This window comes from Lygodium microphyllum, chromosome 18 (genome assembly GCF_053477565.2).
Source record: "Lygodium microphyllum isolate KBCC chromosome 18, Lygodium_microphyllum_v1.1.10, whole genome shotgun sequence".
Lineage (NCBI taxonomy): Eukaryota > Viridiplantae > Streptophyta > Polypodiopsida > Schizaeales > Lygodiaceae > Lygodium > Lygodium microphyllum.
In genome coordinates this window covers 42,188,307-42,208,490 of record NC_141152.1, presented here as the reverse complement: position 1 = coordinate 42,208,490, position 20,184 = coordinate 42,188,307, and the positions used below count along the sequence as shown (strand labels likewise).

The 20,184-nt window shown below is 42.9% G+C and overlaps 1 protein-coding gene across 2 annotated transcripts in view; it reads right to left on the bottom strand.

Moving 5' to 3' along the window:
- LOC148020795 (homogentisate prenyltransferase) overlaps window positions 1-20,184 on the bottom strand; it is a 130,229-nt gene that overhangs the window by 80,265 nt on the left and 29,780 nt on the right. For both annotated transcript variants that reach the window (XM_087698605.1, XM_087698606.1), the window contains one exon: window positions 20,090-20,164. In XM_087698605.1, the coding sequence (XP_087554731.1) occupies window positions 20,090-20,164 (75 nt within the window). Of the gene's footprint in view, window positions 1-20,089; window positions 20,165-20,184 lie in introns of those variants that run through there.

Genomic DNA, 20,184 nt, shown 5'->3' with positions numbered 1-20,184 from the left:
TCCACCAACAGCTTATTGATATAAAGTAGTATCAATTGATCCGCTACCATCTTTAGAAGTGAATTTGAAACCAAGCTCCAAGGGAGTAGACATGGGCTTGCAATCCTCAAATTGAAAGCGTTAAAAAGCTAGCCAATATACTTGGACGGTGTCATGATGATGCCCCCCTCAATGGTGGCAAATTGGATAGCCAATAATAGTGAAGCAGACCAAGATCTATCATAACAAAGGTTTGCTGTAAATCAGCCTTAAATGCTGCAATTTGACCAATATTGATCCCAATAACAAGCATGTCATCAACATAAAGCACTAGAATAATAAAATAAGATCCCTGGTATCAAATGTAAAGAGTAGCCTCGGTAGGGCTATTTTGAAATCCAAGATGCAATAGATGAGAATGTATGCAGGCATACAAAGCCCATGGAGCTTGCTTTAAACCATACAAAGCCTTCTTGAGGCAACAAACTTTGTGCTCAATGCCTTTGACTAAAAATCCTGGAGGCTGAGAAACATATACCTCTTCAGTGAGATATCCATGGAGCAATACTTTCTTGATGTTCAGCGGATGCACCACCCAATGAAAGTGGACACCAAGGGCAATAATACTCCTTATGATAGTAATGCGAGAAGCAAGGGCAAAGGTCTCCTCAAAGTCGATTCCTTGCTTGTAGAGTGTTGATAAAGGCACTACCCTTTGCTTTCAGCACTATATCCAATAAATATACAGCAAACATCCTTATCATCGAGCTTGTGCCTTTTGTGAGAAGGCACATGAGCATATGCCAATGAGACAAAAGTTCTCATATCAGAGAGAGAAGGCTTGGAGCCAATCCATGCCTCATCAAGAGTGATGGTGTGTAAAACTCTTGTGAGACACTTGTTCATGTGAGGGGGGTGATAGAATCGAGATGCAGCTAAGAGTGCAGTAGACAGTGTGAGAGTGAGAGAGACAGAGTGAAGCACGGCACCCAATCCAATAGTCTGAAAGAGTGTAACATGAAAGTACAAAGTACAACCTTTAAACCTTAGGGTTGTAGGGGATGTTCACACCCGACACACGGTAAGTGCCCATAAGTGTGTAACATAAGCACATAAGCACATACAAAAATAAGACTATAAGTCTGGGGGAAAAAACCTCTCCTACCAAGAGTAAAAAGTGCCCCAGTGTCCTACTGATCACCGACACTCCCATATGAGCGTAGGCGTAAGTGAGGCGTGAGTCAAATACCCAACAAACCCCCCTGGAGTGAAGAGTGATCAAGAGTAAAAGGATCATCCGCCACCAAAGGATATCAAATTTAAAGCATCGCGAAATGCTTCAAATTTGTCACGAGGAAGAGCTTTGGTGAAGATGTCTGCCACATTACTGGTGGTAGGACAATAGACAAGGCTGATATCACCTGCATATAGCCTCTCTCTGACAAAGTGATAATGGATCTCAATGTATTTCGTGCGGGCATGAAACACTGGGTTCCGTGCCACTGCAATGGCACTCTGACTGTCAGTGAACAAAGGAGTAGGCTCCGTAACATATACATCCAGATCAGCTAGCAAGCGTCTAAGACATACGCATTCAACTGTGGTAGTGAAAGCTGCCTTGTATTCAGCTTCACATGACGATGTGGCAACAGTGGATTGTTTCTTCCTAAGCCAAGAAATGCAAGAAGAGCCAAGAAAGAAACAATTGCCACTAGTGGAGTGACGTGTATCATAATCACCAACCCAATCAGAATCACTGTAAGCATGTAACTGCAGTGGTCCCCCCTTGGCATAAAGCAACCCAAGAGATCGAGTACCTTGCAAGTAACGAAAAACACGCTTGACAGCTTGCCAATGTGACATACATGGCTGATGCATATAACTGCTCAAAGCTAAAACTGCAAACTATATGTCTGGCCTAGTGTTGCATAGGTAGATAAGACATCCAACTGCAGGAGCATATGTATGTATATCAAACAAATCACTGTCATCATGTAATGACAATTTCAGTCCAGGTTCCATGGGGGTACAAACTGGCTTGCAATCCTGTAAGCCAAACTTCTCAAGAAGCTGCCCAATATACCTTGACTGTGATAGCCCAATACCTCGAGCATCATGTATGAATTGGATGCCCAAGTAGTAATACAAAACTCCCAAGTCAGACATGTCAAAAGTTTGCTGCAACTTTTGTTTGAATGCTGAAATCTTATCAGCATGTGTTCCAGTGAGCAAAAGGTCATCAACATAAAGACGTATAATCAGCATAGATCCCCCTTCTTTACATACGTAAAGGGTAAACTCAGATGAGCTGTTTAGAAACCCCTGACCAAGCAAGAAAGCATCTATTTTTGCATACCAAGCTCTAGGAGCTAGTTTCAAACCATATAGTGCCTTTTTGAGCTTGCATACCAAATGTTCTGAGCCTTCAACTACAAAACCAATGGGCTGCTGTACATAAACTTCCTCCTGAAGTTCCCCATGTAAAAATGCAGTCTTGATATCCAGCTGATGCACTGTCCAACCATAATGTGCAGCCAAAGCAATCATAGACCTGATGGTCGTCATACGGGAAGTAGGAGCAAATGTCTCCTCGTAGTCAATGCCCTTTTTCTGTGCGTAGCCCTTAGCTACAAGCCGTGACTTGTATTTATCAATGGATCCATCTGCTTTCCTTTTCAGTTTGTAAACCCATTTCGTTCCAATGGCTTTCTTCCCAAATGACAAAGACACCGAATCCCAAGTTTGATTCTTAGTGATAGAATCTAATTCAGCTTGCATTGCTGCCATCCAATGCACACTGTGTTGTGCATCCTCAAAACATTCAGGCTCTTCATTATCAAAAGTACTTGCTGCCATAACAAACTCCATGGTATGTGCTGAATCATGCAAACGAGTTTGCCTTCTAGTACGACCAGCCATAGATGCATCCAAAGGACTATCTTGCATAGTCTGCAAATACCATCTAGGTAACTGTCTAGCTTCCTGACTGTGTGCAAGCTCTTGCTGAATTTCAGTTTCAGCATTATGCTGAATATTCCGATCAGCCAATGGCTGAATTTCTGCACTTTCCATAGGAGCGGCTGGCTGAACATTAGGTTCATTTTCTGAAGCTCCAGCTGAATCACCAAAAGTAATGGGCAGCAGCCCTTCAAAAACATCACGGGCAGCCGGAAATGTGTCCAAACCAGCCAAGGATAATTCGGATTTTTCATCAAAAACAACATCCCTGCTAACAAAAACCTTCTTTGTAACGGGATCATAGAGTCTATAGCCTTTGCTCTCACTGCTATATCCCATAAAAATGCACTTAACAGCCTTGTTGTCCAACTTTTTTCTAAGCACCTATGGAATATGGGCATAGGCAAGACACCCAAAGGTACGGAACTGGCCAATAGAAGGTTTACGGCTGTTCCAAGCCTCAAAAGGTGTGATGGTCTTCAAGGCTTTGGTAGGGCACCTGTTCAAAATATGGCAAGCACACATGACTGCTTTCATCCAAAACTATGAGGCAAGCTCTTTGCATTCAGCATACATCTGGCCATCTCCATGAGTGACCGATTCTTCCTCTCTGCTACCCCATTCTGCTGGGGAGTATAGGCAGTAGTGTACTGATGGACTATGCCTTTCTGCTTCAAAAAAGAATTCAGCATAGAGGACATGTATTCCCCCCCTCGGTCCGAACGGAGAGTCTTAATTTTGCATCCAGATTGATTTTCAACAAGTGCACTGAAAGCCAAAAATGCATCATACACTTCTGACTTCTTTTTCAAACAGTAGACCCAGCAAAAACATGTAAAGTCATCAATAAATGTCACAAAATAATAACAACCGCCCAATGACATTGTTTGCATGGGCCCACAAACATCGGAATGCACCAACTGCAATCTGGTTGTTGCTCTGAAAGCAACATCACGGGGAAATGAGAAACGATGCATTTTCCCCAAAATGCATCCCTCGCATAAGTGCTCAGGAGGTCTCTCCAAGAGAGGTAAGCCATCCAGCATCTGAGTACACTGCAAAAGCATCAAGCTGCCAAAGTTTACATGCCCCAAACGAGCATGCCATAACTCCGCCTGTATCATAGCAAGAGTAAGAGTGGATGTCAAGTATGCCGACTGATCTACTGAAAGAGCATCCAACTCATATAAACCATGACACAAAGATCCTGTCAAGACCAAAGTCATGCGTTCTTTATCTCTAACCATGCAACGGTCATTATCAAATGTGACCTGCAAACCACAACGTGCCAAAGAAGAAATAGATAGCAAATTCTTCTTGATCCCAGGCACAAACAAAGCATCCTGCAGGCGGAGAATAGAGCCATCTATGGCTATGAGCTGAATCTCCCCAATACCACGAACAGGGTATGATGCATTATTGGCACACTACAGATTTCCCAATGGGAGCTGCACTAACTGAAGCAAACAAATCTCTGCGAGATGTAATATGTCTAGAAGCACCACTGTCAAAGAACCAAGTGTCAGCATCTTCTGTAGAGCTAAGTGCTCTATCAGCCCAAGAGATGTCATAACTGCAAGTGTAAAAACAATAGTCCCTGTCTACAACAAAGGACGCGGACTCACTAGCAGTGGAAGGAGTAGTAGAAACGGACATTCTTGACTCTTTCTCTTTGACAATGCGCTTCCTGCACTCAGTGATATAGTGGCCTGGCTTCTTACAATAATGACATTTTCCCTTTTTAGCTTGCGACCCCCCTTGTGTTTGATTCTATGATGTGCCAAAAGTACCAGAACTCTGTGGAGCATTTTTCACCTTGTTGTTTTTGCCTTTCTGTCTTGCCACAAAAGCCTACTCAGAGACTATAGCATCCACACCACTATTTTTCCTTGTTTGCTCCTCCTCTAGAAGCAAACTAACCAGCTGAATAAAAGTGAGTGGGTGCTCGACAATCCTCATGGTGAGGTTCAATGCAGTATGAAAAGACAAGTACGAAGGAGGTAAGGAATTCAAGGTGGTGGATATCAACTGTGCATCCAAAAAGTACTCATCTACATTCATGAGCTGCTCTCGCAAGTCCTGAATCTTATTCAAGTGATCTTGCATAGAATCACCCTCATTCATCTTCAAAGTCTCTAACTCTTTCTTCAAGAAAGAGATCCGAGTCTCATTCTTTCCTGCAAACATATGCTCCAAAGTCAGCCATGCATCTCATGAAGAAGATGCTGAACGAATGTGAGGGATGATGGACCGCTGAACTGCCAAAGCAATCAGCGACGACAAGGCCTGTGCATCACGCGTATCCCAAGCTTTTTGAGCTGCAGTTCTTGAAGGAAGTGGCTGAGGTGGAGCGGGCTGAGGTCCCCGTTGTGCACGTGCCCCTTGAGAAGGAGGAGTAACGGGAGCTACAACTCCGGGTCGAGTTTCCTCTCCACTGACATAATCCCATACATTCTTAGCCACTAATACATCCTTCATCATGAATGACCATAGCGAATAATTGTTTCCATCCAATCTGTCTTCCTTGGATACATACGTAAATACATCACCTCCCTGATTTGCCATGATGACAAATTTCCAAAGACAAATGAGCAATGTCAAAGCAGTAAGGACTGGAAATCTGCAAATTTCCAGAAATTGCAGCAAGCACACTTCTGCAATTAATGTGCAAGGGTGTACTCTGTCAAAAACTGTCTTTAATGCACCCTTCCCAATGTGCAAACAGTGCTCAGAACATTGTAATATCAAAATCCCCAAAATTTCTGCCTCAAATGTGTTCAAAACAGTCTTTCTGTGACTCTAACTGCAGTTCATATGCAACTGTCCTCAAAATACATAAAAGCCCCAAAAAATTTTATGAATGTGTCCGGAAATTTGCATCCAATTTGTCCCACACATATATCCTGTATGTTGTGCCTGCTGTGTAGGAACCCCCTCTTCCAGAAATTTATTCTGGAATAAAAGGATAAGTTTTTTTTTAAATTACCTGACGTGGACAGGGCGGACAGTCAGGTTGCAGGCAGGCAGCGCAGTCGGGTGAGCGCCTGACGTGGACAAGGCGGACAGTCAGGTCGCAAGCAGACGACGTGGAGCTGCAACGTCAACGGTGCACATAGACAGGTGGCGTTGGCCACAGGCAGGCGGGTGGAGCTGACGAGCAGGAGTAGGCGGTGCTGGCGGGCAGACGAGCTGTAGGTCGAGCTGCTAAGGATGAGGCGCTGCTGGGACAGGTGGCGCACGCAGGTACAGGTGGTGCCTTCAACTGACAGTCGACTGCAAACTGGCGACTCTAGGGCAGAACTGGCGGGAGCTGCAGAACTGACAGGGGCTACAGACAGTGGGCGCTACAGTCTGCAGACTGCAGACTACTCTGATACCAAATGTGAGGGGGGTGATAGGATCGAGATGCAACTGAGAGTGCAGTAGACAGTGTGAGAGTGAGAGAGACAGAGTGAAGCACGACACCCAATCCAATAGTCTGAAAGAGTGTAACATGAAAGTACAAAGTACAACCCTTAAACCTTAGGGTTGTAGGGGGTGTTCACACCCGACACACGGTAAGTGCCCATAAGTGTGTAACATAAGCACATAAGCACATACGAAAATAAGACTATAAGTCTGGGGGAAAAAACCTCTCCTACCGAGAGTAAAAAGTGCCCCAGTGTCCTACTGATCACTGACACTCCCATATGAGCGTAGGCGTAAGTGAGGCGTGAGTCAAATACCCAACAGTTCAAAATATAAGTGCACATAGAATAGCATTGAACAAAAAAAAATTGGGTCAAATCTTACTCTTAAGAATGCATATTGCCCCATCTCCATTAGTGACCTATTCTTCCGTTCCACTATGTATCATGAAAACATTCCTTAGTTATTACGGCATGATCAATAGGATTTTCAGCAAGCTACTGATCATATGTATCAAGCCGATAGAGACCTTTAGTGAGGGGGCTTGTCAAGACAATGGAAGAAGAACCTTGATCATCATATACCGCATCCGGGGCCATCAAAAATGACGCAAAACCCTAAAGTTACGATGGCTGAAACGGAAATGAGATTCTTCTTAATGCCACACACATAGAGAACATCATGCCATGTCAAAGGAGTGCCCAAAACAAGAACAACCTTCACATGACCAATGCCTTTAACTACATGAGAGGTATTGTTAGTATTCCGTGAGGTACATGAGAAAGAGAAAAATAATGCTCGGCAAGGGGTGATATACTTAGATACACCACTCTAAAAATACCAATTAGAAACCGCATTAGTGATAAAAAAACAAGTATCATGAATAGAAGGATAATACTGAAAAATAATATATAATTTGCCTTCAATGTTGGAAAAACACAAGACCGGCAGCCAAATAATATGATTTTTTTAGCACATTGAGACCAAAGAAGATGAATTGAGACAAAAGCCCCAATTTTCAAGTGCCATGGAGGTGGAATTAGGCCAAAGCCCCAAATTTTATCCAAAATTTGAAGAGAAATTTGAAGAAATTGGATTAATTTATTATCCAATTGATGTCGAACCTTACACCTTAACTTGAATTAAGCCTCGATTTTGAAGAGATTTGATGAATTTCAAAAAAGTCCCAAACTTTTTCAAGAAATTTGGGTGGATTTGAGCTTGAATGGTGAAAATACTCAAATTTAATGAAATCAAAGAGAATTTTGAGTGAAATTTTTACCAAGTGTTGCCGAATGTTGTACCCGTTGATGAATTTAGCCTCAATATCAATGAAGAATGCGAAATTCTCCAAAAGCCCAAATTTATTGGTGAAATTTGGGTGAAATTCAGTCAATTTGATGAAAAGCCCCAAAAGTGGGGCTAAATAATGAATTTGGGAAAGGTCATGGAAAGCTCCAAATTTTTGGCATGGATTGAAGCTGAATTTGGAGATTTTTAGTTGACTAAAATTTCAGCATGATTGAGGACAAGGCCACAACTTGTGGACTACATGGATGCAGTGAGAAGAGGTCCGAACTTGTGATGCACTAACTTTCACCTCCGTGTATAGTACACGCACATTATTCAGTTGTACATGTGAATGCACCCTCATGTGCCCTAAGTATAAATACATTTTATTCTTTGTGTACCAACACATTGTCGATACACTCAAATCCAATCGTACTTTCACACACACACTCTCTCTCTCTCTCCGTCACTCTCACTCCTCGAACTACGGCTCACCCCTCCGGTTGAGCTCCAGCATTCCCTTCTTTAAATTATGCTTCTCAAAGTTAGAATAAGTTTAGTGTTTCATCTTCTATATATTCCAAATTTCCATATCATCATCTTCGTTTCAATTTCCATCACCATGCATCCTTCCACTGAGGACACTATTTTTTTTGTGGTTGTTGCATGATCTTGTGTCTCGAATACGTCTTTCTAACTCTTTTCTTTCCGCACCCTCTTTGGTTTAGGAGGTTTTGGCGCATCAAACTCCAATGAAGTTCACTATGGATGCTGCTTGTTGGCATTTTTAAAACGTGGCACCATTGGTACTTCGGTCTAAATCACATCAACCTCGTCACATTTGTCCTAGATTGCACCACAAGAACTTATTGCTTTTGTGGTTCTTGTTGTGGTGGTGCCGAGGGGCCATGTTGAGGACGATGTGGAATTGAACAAAGAATTATATCATTGTGTAATGTTATGGGTCCCTCTATACCTAACTATCTTGGTCCTTGGAACAATGTTAATAGAGGAGGACAAGGATTGATCAAAGGAGAGCGGTTTGGAAACACATTTAGAGCAATACCACTAGCTATGGCTTGGAACACCTACACTTTGGCTCGAAAAGTACATAAAGTCACTACTGCATATTGCATCCTGGCTCATTTGAGACACGAACTGTTGAAACTCCTCCATGGGAGTGCTTTCCTGTGAATCCATTGAGCTCCACCTTACACATGAAAATAATGAAACGAATTTAAAAGTTGCTTGTAAGGTGGAAAGTATAGTGGAAACTCATTACAAAGGAACGAGTTGTAGTGCTTTACTATCCTTCCTGCATTCACTTGTCTTTGATCAATATAGTTATTTACAATATGTGGATGGATTGAGAGGTTTATTGTTCTTTACATAATTGATCCATTATTGTTCTTTACATAACTTTATGAGACAATCCGTATACAAGATCATTGTATGCATAACTTTACGAGACACGGATTCAAATCATGCATAATTAGTGTATGTATAACCAATTTGGAACAATTCAATCTATAGAGAGTGACAAATTGGCCTAGACAACTTATTTGTATAATCATTTTTCTTAGCAAGATATAATAGTTGAATTAATTTTTAGAATTAAATTCTGAAAATTAATTTAATTCGACCAAAAATTGCTGAAAAATGCTATTAGAAGGGTGTCACTTGGCAAAACCTACCCATGCAAGAGGGAAAAGGGTTGTTCAAGGCTAGTGGAACCTCATTCCAACATTGGGAGACCTGATTGTTGGTTGCTATGGACAGCAAGATGTATTGAAGATTGAAGGAGATCAGTTTAGATCTCAGTGAAATTCAACGTTTAGCAATACAAGTTAAAGAAATACCACAAGGGGCACCAGTTTTTGGGGCCCACTAGGGTGTCCATTGTCCAACGTGAAGTGGTAAAGTGTGTATTTCCAGATTTGTGTATTTTGTGCTTGCTCTAATTAGTGTATAATCAAGTCATTACCACCTTTGCCAAGACAAAGGCTAGTTTCACATTGAACCTAGAGTTAACTGCAACAACAAAGGAATTGCCATGTCCTCAAAGTTGATCGCCTTGCTTGCATTCAAAACCTACATCTGTAATTGTTGAAGCTTGTCCACATGGTCATGAATGGAAGTGTGCTTGCTTGAGTTCAAAGTCCATATTTGCACCTCCAAAGAAACCCTCTTCATGACAATCATCCTATTATAGAGCATATCTAACTCCATCCATATCTCTCGAGCATTGATCAGATGCTCATTGTGGGCAATCATGGATGATGTGCGAGAGAGATTAAAATGAGGGAATGCAAGAATCCAACTTGCCCGAGTGGCCTTATACCTTTCCCAACTCCGCTTTTTATGGATAAGAAAGCTTGCAAAGATCATTGGCCGTTGGACAATCGATGGCCTCGGTCAAAAGCTTCACCATATCATAAGACTCCAAGATGGCAAGCATCATAACCCGCCAAATGCAGTAGTTCTCCCCATCTAACTTTTCATCTTGTGGAAGAACCACTAGCACGGAAACCTTACAATCAATAATAGCCTAGAACTCTATCTCAATTTCTAAAGACATGATCACCTAAATAACCTATACAAGAAAATGTATAGTCCCCCTCTTACTCTGAAAGGCAGCTTGCTAGGGCTTCCTCCGCTCCTCTTGAACCTGCTTTAAACACCGGAGGCAATTGAAAGGTTAGAAGGATCGAAGCTGTTGGGAATAAAGGCCTCGTGCCTTTTAAATGTGCTCGGGTGTGAACACACCCTTAGCACTTGTACTTACACATATATATCTATCTAAAAACCTAAAGGTACACACTAGTCATTGTACCTAAAAATGTGTTCACTCTCTACTTTGCTCTCTCTCTCACTCTCTCTGGTTCTCACTGCACGTAGGACAATCTGTCTCGATCTTTGTACCTAATCGACCCCTACAAACTGGTATCAGAGCGTAAGGTGCTGCAGATGATCATCAGGCTGAGGCAGAAGACCAATGTGGTGACAAGACAACTCAAAGGCGAGCAGGAGAGTCACAGGCGACAGGGCCAGGCTCCAGCGAGGAGAGTATGGCGGATTGGCAACCAGCTGATGGGTGTCTCCATCAGACGTGACGTGCAAGCAGTGGGTAGTGGGAGCAGCAGTCAACTACAATAGGCGACTGTAGCAGGAGTGGACCAGGTGTGCGACTGCAGCGCTAACGAGCACCAGGTGACTAGGCGACGACCACGCCACAATAGGTAGCCGATGGACAGGTCCCGCGGACAGTGCGTGCAGCACTCGACGGGCAACATTCGTCAGGACAAGTCGCGCGTGGCGGGACAGGCGAACGGGGTCAACAGACCCCGTCACACTTTTTTTTTAAATCTTTTTTTTTAGAAAAACAAAAAATTCAACTTCTACCCCTTTCTCAACGTGGTTTCGCGCACCAGGTACAAAAGGCCAGATTTGTGCACTTTTGGCCCAAAAATTTGGGGCTTCTTCAAACTAAGTACTATTCATGCAAAATTGTGGCATTTGCATCGGAATTGCAGACATTGTGTGCATTTAAATTGGGGCGCCAAAATTATTGAAATTTTGCACATCTGAGTGAAATTTCTCAACATTAGACCCATAAAATTTGGGGCTTTTCCTAGATTTGGGGAATGTGATGCAGAACAAGCAAATTTGTCTCAGAAATTGCAGGAATTTGTGAAATCTTGCCTCCGACATTTGCGGCTTTTAATGTACATGCACAAATTGGGCTAAAATTTACCCAATTTCTCGACATTGAGGCACATTGGACCCCGTGCAATTTGGGGCTTTTGCAGTTTGGGCAAAAATTGTGCAGCATTTGGTCATTTCATGTACATGCACGTTGAATTCCCCGCAATTTGGACATCAACACTGTTAAAATTTGGGGGTTTTGCTGAGATTGCTCTATTTTGGCAAAACTGACATGTCCTATGCATGACAGAGGAAATGCAGATCTGTGTTTGATGCTTGGTGAAATGGGGTATAGATTGTGGGATCCCAAGAAAAGGAAAGTATGCAACAATGACGTTATCTTCTAGGAAGATTGCATGCACAAACAGCTCAAAAAGATTGAGGAGGTCCGTAGGGTTGTGTTCCGAGAAGAAAAACCTTTTGGGCAGCAAAATGTGCCCGCTGTACAACAGCAAATACCTACTGTAAATGAACCTGTAAATGCAAGAAATGATGCTGGAAATGATCAGCCACCTATTGCCCATGAAAATGAGCCATTACATGTGCGGGAATAGCCAAGACAGCAAGCTGTTAATGCTGATTTGCAGGCTGAAATACCAGGACAGCATGCTGAAAATGGAAATTTGCAGGAACAGCCAGCAAACAATAACCATTGGGTTAGGAGATCGTCTAGGGCTACTAGACAACCTGACAGGTTTGTTGCTGGTGCAATTAATGTGGTTGATTATGTCATATTGACATACTGTGGTGAACCGTCTTGCTTCAACAAAGCAATGGATAGACAAGACAACAAGAAATGGTATAAAGCCATGCTTTCAGAGATGGAATCTCTTGAAAAAAATGGCACTTGGGACTTGGTGCAGTTGCCTAAAGGGCAAAAAACTCTTCCATGCAAATGGGTTTACAAGATGAAGGTCCCTTTTGGTTCCTCACCAAAGTACAAAGCAAGATTGGTTGCAAAGGGGTACAAGTAGGAGCATGGAATTGACTTTGATGAGATTTTCTCTCTTGCAGTCAAGATGACTACATTGAGAACCATTTTGGGCTTGGTTGCAATTGAGGATATGGAGCTCATACAGATGGATGTAAAGACTGCATTTTTACATGGTGAACTGCATGAAGACATATATATGCAACAGCCTGAAGGGTTTATTAAACAAGGGAAGGAAAAAATGGTATGTAAACTCAAAGGAGTTTGTATGGGCTGAAACAAGCACCAAGAGAATGGTATCATAAGTTTGATACATTTATGCAATCCCAAAGCTTTCATAGAAGTCAAGTGAATCACTGCTTGTACACCAAGAAGGCAGCAGATGGTAGCCTGATTATCTTACTTTTGTATGTTGATGAAATGCTAATTGCTGAAAAGGATACTCATGCCTTGGATTCATTGAAGCAAAGTCTTCATGGCAGCTTTGACATGAAGGAACTTGGTGATGCAAATCACATTCTTGGCATGCGAATACACAAAGATAGATCAAAAGGCTTACTCTATCCATCTCAGCAGGAGTATATCTCCAAAGTTTTGCAACATATCAATATGGAGAGGGGAAAAACAATTGGGGTTCCATTGCCTCCATATGTGAAACTTAGTGCAGAGGACAACCCTACATCTGATGATGAGAAGGCTGAAATGGCCAAGATACCATATGCTTCAGCTGTTGGCAATTTGATGTATGCTATGGTTGTTACATGTCCTGACATTGCCTTTGCAGTGGGAGTGGTTAGTAGATACATGGTAACCCCTGGCAAGAAGCATTGGGATGCAGTGAAAGGTATTATGAGATACCTCAAAGGCACAAAGGAGTTGTGCATCTGCTTTGGAAAGCAGAAGGCATCTGTTATTGGCCTTACGGATGCAAACTATATTGATCATGCACACTGTAGGAAGTCCACTTCTGGATATGTATTTACTTTCAGAGGAGAAGCGGTCTCTTGGATCTCAAGTCTACAAAAGTGTGTTGCATTGTCTACTACAGAGACAGAGTATGTGGCTACCATTGAGACATGCAAGGAGGCTTTATGGCTTTCACGTCTGGTGGGAGAGCTTGGCATCACAAAGTTACATGTTCTCCATTGCGATAGTCAAGGTGCTATCATGCTAGCACGAAATCCTGTCTTTCATGCAAAGGCAAAGCACATACAGATGAAGTACAACTTCATTAGAGATGTACTTGATAGCAAAAGCATTGAGCTTGTCAAAGTGCATACAAATGATAACCTTGCAGACCTTCTCACGAAGGATCTTCCAGCAGAGTGGTTTGCTCATTACTGACAGATGATGGGAGTTGGATAGATATATGTATTTCAGCTTTGTACATACCTAGACTTAGCTGATTCTTTTCTCCTCTTAAGGCACATTGCCTTTAGGTGGGAGGTTGTTGGGAATAAAGGCCTCGTACCATTAAAATGTGCTCGAGTGTGAACACACCCTTAGCACTTGTACTTACACATATATATCTATCTAAAAATCTAAAGGTATACACTCATCATTGTACCTAAAAACGTGTTCACTCTCTACTCTGCTCTCTCTCACTCTCTCTGGCTCTCACTATGCGTAGGATAGTCTATCTCAATCTTCGTGCCTAATCGGCCCCTACAGAAGCTTGCATGGGAGAACTATGGCAGGAGAGCAAGAGCAAGAGAGAGAGAGACTCACAATGTGGGAACTTCAACAATCACGATGTGTGACCGGCCTTTCCTTTATTTATCTGTCACTAAAAGAATAAAGAATAAAGCGACGGTGACAGGTGCCCACCACCTGCAATGTGCAAGCAAGGATACTGTCAGTGTAGTAATACACGGGAAGCTAGGCGGAGGTGCCTTTACCCCCAACAACCTCCCACTTAAAGGCGAATCTGCCCAAATGAGGAGTGAAAAAAGAAAAAAAAAAAGTACAACATATACACACGTACAACAAAATGAGGAAATACGTCATCTCATCCCATGCCCATCAATCTCCTGAGGAAGGCAAAGCGCTCCGTAGAGAGGCTTTTGGTGAGCAAATCTACAGGATTTTGGTTAGTCCAGATCTTGACAAGGTCAACAGACTTGTCCTCAACAACCCCACATATGAAGTGATATCTCAGCTCAATGTGTTTTGTCTTCGCATGGAAGACCGGATTCTTGGCTAAATAAATAGCACTCATAGAATCCGAATGCAGTGTAGGGATGGCATCAATATCAAAGTCACGAACCAAACGGCCTAACCATATGGCCTCCTTGCAAGCCTCAGTGGCTACAACATACTCAATCTCAGTGGTGGAAAGAGCCATACACTTCTACACCCTGGACATCCAAGAGACAGCACCTCTAGCATAGGTGAACATATAGCTAGAAGTGGACTTCCTACTATCTACATGTCCTACATAATCAAAGTCAATATACCCAACAACTCCTGTATCCTGGCTGCCATAGCATATACACATATCTACATTGCCCTTCAGGTACCTCACAATACCCTTCACGACATCCCAATGCTTCTTGCCACATATAGCCATATAGCATGCCACAACACCAACTGCAAAGGCAATATCTGGACAAGTAGCTATCATGGCATACATAAGACTGCCCATTGTGGATGCATAAGGAATCTTGGCCATCTCAGCCCTCTGCTCATCTGTCTGCAGACAATCGGCCTATGATACCTTCACAGAAGAAGGCAACTAATAGCCAATAGGCTTCACGTCCTACATCTAGAAGCGGTCAAGGACTTTATGAATGTACTCCCTCTATGAAAAGTAGAGGAGTCCTTGATGCCTGCCGCATCTAATGCGCATACCAAGTATGTGAGAGACCTATCCCAGATCCTTCATCTCAAAGCTCTTCGTGAGCTGAGCCTTAAGAGCATCTAGCTCATCATGAGCTTTCCCTGCTAATAGTATGTCATCCACATAGAGTACCAAAATAAGCAAAGAACCATCATGGGCTTTCTTCGTGTACAAGCACAGATCCATAGCACTACAGCTGTCGCCCTGTGACTACATAAAGGCATTGAACTTATGATACCATTCCCCAGGTGCTTGCTTCAAGCCGTAAAGACTTTTCTTCAATTTGCACACTAGGTGCTCCCTGCCAAGCTCTGCAAAGCCCTTAAGCTGCTCCATGTAAATCTTATCATGCAAGTCCCCATGTAAGAAAGCCGTCTTGACATCCATCCGGTACAAGTCCAAGTCAAGTTGTCCAACCAAACCCACGACTAAGCGCGGGGTGGTCATCTTAACCACAGTAGAGAAAACCTCATCAAAGTCAACACCATGCTCCTGCTTAAAACCCTTTGCTACCAATCTAGCCTTGTATGCCGGCTTGGAGTGTCCAAGGGTACTTTTCAGCTTCTACACCCACTTATATGGCAGAGCCTTTTTGCCAGCAAGCAAGGAAACCAAATCCCAAGTCATATTCTTATACAAGGAGTCTATCTCAGACTGCATAGCCCTCTCCCAGGAGTAACTGTCACCCCTGCACATAGCCTCATCATAGATGAGAGGCTCTCCTGCATCTGTAACTAAGACATAGTGCATGGAGGGCTCAAATCTGTTCGGTGGGCGTCTATCTCTAGTAGAACGCTGCATTGCGGGCTTTGCTGTCTGCCCAACATTCTATCCAATACCTTAGCCATGAGCATCTGCTGCTGCTGCAGACTGTCCAGCTCGTTGTGGAGCTCGTGGCTCCTCCTGAAATATAACCCTACGTATCTCCACGACTCTCTCAGGCTGCCTATGCATCTTGTCTTCATGGAAGACTACATCGTGGCTGCGGATGACTTTCTGTGCATGTGGATCCCATAAACAGTAACCCATCTCTCTTGCATCTCCATAACCAAGGAATATGTATTTAACACTCTTAGGATCCAGCTTGTTACACTTTTCCTTGGGCACATAGCAAAATACCTCACATCCAAAGACACGTAAATGCACATAAGAGGAAGGCTTTCCTATCCATACCTCCTCTGCAACCTGAAAATCAATGGCACTACAGGGCGATCTATTAATGATATGCACGGCAGTTGTAACTGCCTCAGCCAAAAAGTACTGGGGTAGGCCTGCACGGCTAAGCATATTGCGAACCCTTTCTTGAATGGTCCTATTCATCCGCTCAGCCATACCATTCTAGAGAGGGGTGTAAGGGGCGGTCAACTGACGCTTAATACCCCTCTCATCACATAACTGCTCAAAAGCACGTGAGACATACTCACTCCCATTATCTGTCCTTAGGCATTTCAGCCTATACCCAGACTAATTTTCTGCCAAAGCAAGCCATCTCTGAAAAACTGTCAATACATCAGACTTCTGCTTTATGGAATAAGCCCATGCGTGACATATCAGACTCATGCGTGACATACCAGACTTCTTATGCATAGACCTAGTCTACCTGCCATAAAGACAATGATCACAAGAATCAAAATGAGAATAGTCAAGGGACGGTAAGTACTGCAAACTAGAAAGCATTTTCATTCCCTTAACGAACATGTGCCCCAAACGAGCATCCCAAAAAGATACATGAGATAAAAACCCCACAAACAAAGCATAATCAACTGCAGATCCAGAAACAACTAAGAGGTAGAGGCTGCCAACCTTGGCCCCTCTTGCAAGCACAAGCCTGCCACGAGTAATCTTCCATGTAGAGTCTCCAAAAGATACATGATATCTTGCATCATCAAGTTGTCCAGCAGACATGAGACCGCGTGTCAATGCAGGTACATGACGTACATCGTGCATAACCAAACAGCTTCCAAAAGGAAACCGCAGCCTAACATCACCAATGCCGATAATCTCAAGAGACTTGTCATCACCCAAGCGCACAAAACCCGAAACAGAACGATATGAATGGAACCACTCTCGACAAGGTATCACATAAAAGAACGCACCTGAGTCCAAGAGCCAACACTGTGCATACATAGGGTGTATCTCTGTCATCTGTGAAGCACTAGATGAGGCTACTACAAGGATATAATCCCCATCACTATCCTCAAGCTACATAACATTGATCTATTTAATTTTAACACTTGACTTAGCAGGTAGTATACTGTGATTAGAAGACTTTTCCTGCACTTTTTCTTTCCCCTTATCTTTGCACTTTTCATTGCGCAATTCATGACATTGGCCTTTCTTCCCACAATGATGACAAGTCAGATTGGCATTTCTCCCACGAGACTTACTGCGTGACTTGGACCGAGATTTCTACAAATCCCGTCCACGACCATTACCATGGTCATTCTTTGCATTTTCATCATGTCAACCTCTAATTGTCAAAGCATGAGACACATGAGAGGTATCCAAATTCTTATGGTTTATCTCTTCCTGCCTACAGAAGAGAGCTCTCAACATCAGATAGCTTCAGAGTAGTGGCAGAAGCATATAAGGCAGTGCAGAATACATCCCAAGACTCATTAACAGTTCGAAGCAAGAACAATGGAGTGACATTCTCTTTGAAATCAATGCCCTACGAAATCAAGTTCTTAAGAATAGCATAAAACTGGCTCAAATGAGCTGACATGGTCACATTCTCTTTCACGTGGAGATCCATAAGCTGTTTCAGCCATATATGAAATGGGAGAGCTCCAATAGTTGGAGCTATGGCTGCCCATTCCTGCTATACCTTGCAAACTGAAATAAACACTCAAAAGAATACTTCAATACCTTTTAAGGAATGCCTTGAGGGCGCCCAAATGGGCCGGGTAAGTACTCGGAAAGCCGAGGAGTGATCGAAGCTCAAAAGAGTCAAATATGGCTGCCAAGAGTGAGGAACAATGGTGTAGGGATTCGAATAAATGCTAAAGGAGTCACGAACCAAGCTCGAATGCTCAAGCAACTATGCTCTGATACCAATTCAAAGGTGAGAAGGATCGAAGCTTGCACAAGAGAGCTATGGCGAGAGAGCAAGAGCGAGAGAGAGAGAGAGAGAGAGAGAGAGAGAGAGAGAGAGACTCACAATGTGGGAACTCCAACAATCACAATGTGTGACCGGCATTCCCTTTATTCATCTGTCACTAAAAGAATAAAGAATAAAGTGACGGTGATGAGCGTCTACCGCCTGCAATGTGCAGGCACGGGTATTGTCAGTGTAGTAATACACGGGCGGCTAGGTGGAGATGCCTTTACCCCCAACAGCAATTAAAATCTAAAATCTGTTGTGAAAGGCTGAAAACGCAGCCTTTCCTCCTTGAACAGCAAATCACAACTACCCCGCCTACCATTAAACATTGCGCAACTGAATAAATCTGCCCTATACATGCTTGTGCCCATCCTAAAGATGACCAAATCTCTAACAGTTTTCCCCACCTATTTTTATGCCTTGTGGCTTCCACGGCCCTCAGCTCCACAAACCGCTGCACCAAAAGGAGGCTATTTGATACAGCATTTTTAGCAATCCGCTTCATCAAGAGATACAAGTTGTTCAGCTCCTTCGGCTTCATAGTTCGCTCCATTGCGAGACAATAGTTGTTTCCCACAAACTTCAGCTCCACAACCATTGCCTTGAGAAATAGAGACTGATGTTTGACACCTATGGCTCCACAAAAGCTGCACATTCCCACTCCATCATGTGGTTCCAAGGACATCAACTCCGATAAGGGCATCGCAGTGATCATCTGTGATAATCCTCCCTCACTTTATAAGCGGATCCATGCTATCACTACCCCTCCATAATGCCTTGTCAATTTCAATAGGCCACCTTTGGGAGCTGTCAAGCCTCTATTCGATCACAGTCTAAGATACTTTCTTTGGTACTACCAACGGTCCTTTCTTCAGCATCAAACACACCAAGGACATTCTTCATGAGTTTCCAAATTTCCAATCGCTTTCAAAGGGGGATTCAAAAGGGGCCTCAGGGGGTATCTTCTTCCTCTAGTTTCAAAGGGTTCTCACACCTTGGCAAACAGGCCTCTCTCTACTATTTTGGACACCCAAGATCTATAGGTTTTACCCACATTGGAGGCCATACTTGATGGTTGTGCCTTCGCATCTTGTCTAACATGGAGACAGGGATAGCATCCTCCATCTCAAGTCCTAGGATCATGCATGCTTTTACATTCTCACTACCATGGACATGAAGCTAGCACCCTAGAATGATCTCTCATACACCTATAACTCCTAAACCTTTTGATATAGTGTTCTGGTATTGATATGTTCCCAACCCAACCAAGTCCTGTTGCGTGCAAGCCATACACAATGAATCCAGCTGTGTTCACCATACAAGGATCTCTCCTCTCATACATCTACAACTCCTACAACAGAAAACTTTACAAAGTACAGCATGTAAAGTTTAAACACATGAATTACACCCAAGAAGCAGTTCTATTGGCATCAGCTACCATGTATTCCAGGATTAAGTCGGGCAAAGAAGCCTCAAAAATTGGAGAGTGCATCCTGAAAGTCCAAACCCATAAGGTCTGTTATGAATTATCATGACCAAAAATATCTAACAAACAACAGCTTGAAAAGTGTCCCAAGAGAGTCAACCATTTACTATAAAGAAAACATCCCTGAAATGTTTCATCAGATATGTTGATGTCCAAAAGCATGCAAGATTAGAAAAACCACGTCCACTTGTTCATCAGATCAGAACACACATCATTGGGCTACTTCAGCTTAAGAATACTTTTGCTGCTTTTGAGTATTTTAGTTTGCTCAAGAGTTCAACTCATAGGTAACAGGGACTTGACTTGAGTATTGCCTTATATGGACACCATTGAACCAAGGCATTTTACAAGTGTATGAACTTTACGGTACCAAGTCAGATAATGCATTACCTCTTCAGTTGACCCAGAATATAAACCTCCTGATGCATTTGCAGTAAATAGGCACTGATTCAGGAGATTGCAATGCTGCAAATCATTCAAAAATA